The sequence below is a fragment of the Egretta garzetta genome, unplaced genomic scaffold (genome assembly GCF_000687185.1).
Source record: "Egretta garzetta isolate BGI_Z169 unplaced genomic scaffold, ASM68718v1 scaffold323, whole genome shotgun sequence".
Lineage (NCBI taxonomy): Eukaryota > Metazoa > Chordata > Aves > Pelecaniformes > Ardeidae > Egretta > Egretta garzetta.
Window position 1 is genome coordinate 3,722,563 of NW_009259435.1, and position 4,451 is coordinate 3,727,013.

At 38.0% G+C, this 4,451-nt stretch overlaps 1 protein-coding gene across 1 annotated transcript in view; it reads left to right on the forward strand.

The window, feature by feature from the left end:
• The first annotated feature begins 1,366 nt into the window (after positions 1–1,366).
• The window catches only part of THAP12 (THAP domain containing 12), a 7,515-nt gene continuing 4,430 nt past the window's right edge, over positions 1,367–4,451 (forward strand). The window contains exons 1-3 of the mRNA XM_009637121.2: positions 1,367–1,446; positions 1,515–1,635; positions 3,225–3,332. Of these exons, the coding sequence (XP_009635416.1) occupies positions 1,367–1,446; positions 1,515–1,635; positions 3,225–3,332 (309 nt within the window). The remainder of the gene's footprint in view (positions 1,447–1,514; positions 1,636–3,224; positions 3,333–4,451) is intronic.

Here is a 4,451-nt window from a genome sequence, read left to right on the forward strand (position 1 = left end):
ACAGGACTAGGGGCAATGGGTGCAAACTGAAACATAAGAGGTTTCAGTTGAATATGAGGAAAAACTTCTTTACTTTAAGGGTGACAGAGCACTGGAACAGGCTGCCCAGGGAGGTTGTGGAGTCTCCTTCTCTGGAGATATTCAAAGCCCGCCTGGATGAAGTCCTGTGTAGAATGCTCTAGGAGAGCCTGCTTTAGCAGGGGGGTTGGACTGGATGATCTCCCGAGGTCCCTTCCAACCCTTGCCATTCTGTGATTCTGTAATTCTTGTGATACTACTGTAGGTCTTTATAATGTAGTTGGTTTCTGATGTTCTTGAGTTTGTCTGGGGAAGGATTTACCTTCAGAGTTGTGTTACTACTGTAGGTCTTTATAATGTAGTTGAGTTTGTCTGGGGAAGGATTTACCTTCAGAGGAATGGGGCCAGCTAGAATAATGAACAAATCATCAGTTGTGTTCATGTGAAGGTTTTGTAGTCATCCTGTATTATATGTTTTTGACTCTGTTTACTTCCATGCCATTGTAAACTGGTGGCTCTGTGATGCCACGAGGTGTGAGCAAGTGTATTAAATTAACGCTGCTTCAGAGGATTATTTTTGCAGGAAGGAAATGACTTTTTTTTTAATAAAAAAAAAAACCCAACCCCCTTTTAAATATGGATATCAATAGCTGCTGGAGTCTTGTTAGTTTATATATACATATTTTTACTACACAAATAAAATAGATGAATTTTATGGAGTAGCTGTGCAGAATCAGCCTATGCTTGTTGTTGCTCAAAAATCCACAGCAAGAAGGTGATTGCATAGACCCCATTGGGGGAAACACAAGCTGACTAATGCATTTGCATCAATTACTATTTCCTCTGGTGAGTAAAACACTTTCAGCATCTTGCATATCTAAAAGGAGCCCTGTTAGTAGGGGAAATGTTTCTTTAGCTTTGTGTTGTATCTCAGAGAACTAATCCAAAGCGGAAGTAAACATCGTAAAAATAGGCATCTTAACAAAAACTTACTTCAGCTGTATGTGCACTGTCTGTCGAATGATTGCTTTTTTTATTTCTATTACTTCCCTTTTCAAGAATCTAAATTCCCCAATGACCATGATAAATAAGAAAAATACTGTATTTTGGTGGAAGGCGAAGAAGGCAACTATTTTAATAGCTGCTTTCAAAAACTTCATGACTTTAGCCTACAAGCACATTCTTAAGAATTGAATGGTCAGGTTTCATGAGCAACTGCGTCACAATCTGTTGTGTGTGAGATTCAAAGGCAAGAATGTATAAATTAAGGGGAAAAAAATTCCTGAATTTGCTGGGGCGGTGTTAAATGGTGAACAAAAAGAGAAAACCAAGTTTTTAAAAAGGCTTGATGGTACGTTACGACGGAAGGTGTACCGAACTTTCCTTAGCCTTGCATAAAGGGCAGGGCCCGCTGCACTCCAATTTCGGGTACCGTTTGAAATTGTGGTGGATTTTGTTTTATCTTAAAACTTGCTAATTCTTCTGCTTACATGCAGATGTCAAAGATGGGTAGAGAACTGTCGAAGGGCAGATTTAGAAGATAAAACTCCAGATCAACTCAACAAGCATTACAGATTGTGCGCTAAACATTTTGAGACTTCTATGATCTGTCGAAGTGTAAGTAAAACCAAGCATTTGTTCATTGCCTCTTGCAAAATCTGACGAACGTTGTTCATCAGAATGCTGCATTTTAATCTTGGATCTCCTGGGTAACTGGTCCCTGGGAAAATTAATCTCTTAGTCTTAATTGAGATCATTGTCATGGTCCAGAGCACCGCGCGGACGCGCAGATGTTGGCACAAAGGATGACGTGGAAATGAGCAGTTGGGGAAGAGAAAAGCAGAGCTGCTCCTCCTGGTTTAATATGTTCGCGGAGCCCTGGTCTTCAGTGCAGCTCTTCCCTCATGCAAAGCGATGCTCATTTTGTTTATTGTCACTAGATGTTGCAACATTATATAAGTTTATGGGGTGTAACTATGGAAGTTTACGTACCTCTAATTATTTAAAGTCATGAATGTGCTGTTACTGAAGTGTGTACATGGCGTGATTCGGTTAAATTACACCCTGTTGTGGCCAAGAGATTTAAACATTCTTTGCATCTGTCAAATTTTTGGTTCCTGTTATATTTTATCCAGTGAAAATCATGGCAGTGTTTCCTGTTAATGAAATAATAGCTTTCAATTATTCTTATTAACACGATAACACTCATTTTGACAGCTTACATAACAGTAGGAAATGGTGGATTTGGAGCTTTGTATCGAGTTTAAATTTCCAGGCTGAATTCTACATACACAGGCAAAATCAGTCCTTGAGTTACGAAGGATAATTAAAATATGCAGGTCAGATTTTGTGCTCCTGGTGGTATTACACATGACAGGAGCTCTGATTAGCCAGCATCCCAGAAACAAACAAAAAAATGGATGTTGGAAGTAATTCTGAATCTGAAATGAAGCTTTATGAGACTCAGGTTGTTTAAAATGTGTCTCAGTCTAATGAATTATTTATAAACATAATCAGTTAAAAATCTGTACTTACTGGAAATTAGCCAGTTTAGGTGGCGTAAGTTTATAATATATCCAAATACAAAATTTTACTTAATACTTCTCTTTAACTGCTGGAAACATTTACATGACCATCTAGAAGTCTTTTCTTCCTCCTGCTCATTTGACAGGTACCTTTTCCTTCAGTATGATTTTTTCATGGCAACGTTCTGTGGAATTCATGTCTACATAAAGAAGCTGTTGAACATTTTCGTGGTTATGTGATTGCTTCTAGAATTGTGAAATAAGTGATAAAAACCAAAGATCAATAGTAACAAAAAGCTTCCTTTATGATGCATACATATCCTTTTTTTATCCAGAAAAAAAAAAAAATCATTATATTACAGTATTTATTATTGCATCTGGAGTCTAGCATGTGAAGGCAAAGGGGAAGAAAAAGTGTTTGTGGTGGTGAGTGTTGGGTTTTTTTTAAAATATCTCTCTTCTCATTTTCAGTGTTCTCTTGGTACCCCAAAATGCGAATCGCATAGCATAGCTTTCTCTTTGTTTTGAAATGTCAGAAAGTGAAAATGTTTTTTAAAAAAAGGAAGAAAAAAGAAAAAAAGGAGGAGGTGGCATGGCATCTGACATTCTGGGGGCTTTTTGTGCACACACAGTGAGAACTTCCCAAAGGTTTCCCTAATCTGGATGTCTGTCTTCTTACAGAGCCCTTACAGAACAGTTTTACGGGATAATGCTGTGCCAACTATATTTGATCTTACCAGTCACTTAAACAATCCCCACAGCAGACATAGGAAAAGGATAAAAGAGCTGGTAAGTTTTTCATGTAAGTTTTGTTTTTTTTAATGTTAAAACAATAAAGGCAAGTAAGTTCATGTGAAACTTTTGTATAAAAGTGTCAAATAATAACATTTAGCACTCGGGTGTTTGCATTTTCTGCACTGCCTATTCTAGTATTTTTTTGTTCGGTATAAGTTAAATGCCCAAATATTATGCTGATAAAAATTTTACCCAGTAAGGACGGTTTAATGAAATAATCTGGAAAATGAAGTGTGTTGATCCAGAGCTGATTCTGTCTTCCAAAGAAAGCGGATGGCTTCCTTCCTTTTTCTTATTACTACAGCACCGAATGAATACAACTTACGCATAGTACCCTGAAATTCTTGTAATGTATTGATTGTGATCTTCAGTTCACCTGTTCAACTTTTGAAGTCTGCACCAATTCAGACATACTTATTTCAGCTTATTGTTCGGAAAAGATGATCCATGTATAAAACCAAGATCAAGCAGTTTTTTGTGGAATTGTTTCTTGTCGATACCTCTTTTGTGTCATCTATAGAAAAGTGTCTCTAGGTCTCTGTCATTATAAGTATACTGACAATTAAGAGGAATTCAACTCCTAAATGCTTATATGTTGGAAAATTACAGACAATTTCTGAATATTTCTTCAGGAGTTTGATTGAGTCTGTTTACTGACTGAAAATAGAGAATGCTCTGTCTGTTGTCAAAGCATGTTCAGATTGAAACAGAATTCTGTAATGGAATCTATTTATTAATAATTATAAAACACATATTGAACAAAACCCTAGTAAAAGCACAGGAATCTTAGCAAGTAGAATCATAAAATCATTTGGTTGGACTCCATGATCTTAAAGGGCTTTTCCAACCACACATATCCACTACAAAACCAGGTCACTATGCACCTCATCTGCCTGTCTTTTAAATACCTCCAGGGATACAGACTCAACCCCTTCCCTGGGCAGCCCCTTCCAGTGCCTGGAACTCTTTGAGTGAAGAAATTTTTCCTACTGTCCAACCTAAACCTCCCTTGGCACAACTTGAGGCCGTTTTCCCTCGTCCCATCGCCCCTTCCCTGGGAGCAGAGCCCGACCCCCCCGGCTCCCCCCTCCTCTCAGGCAGTTGTAGGCAGCG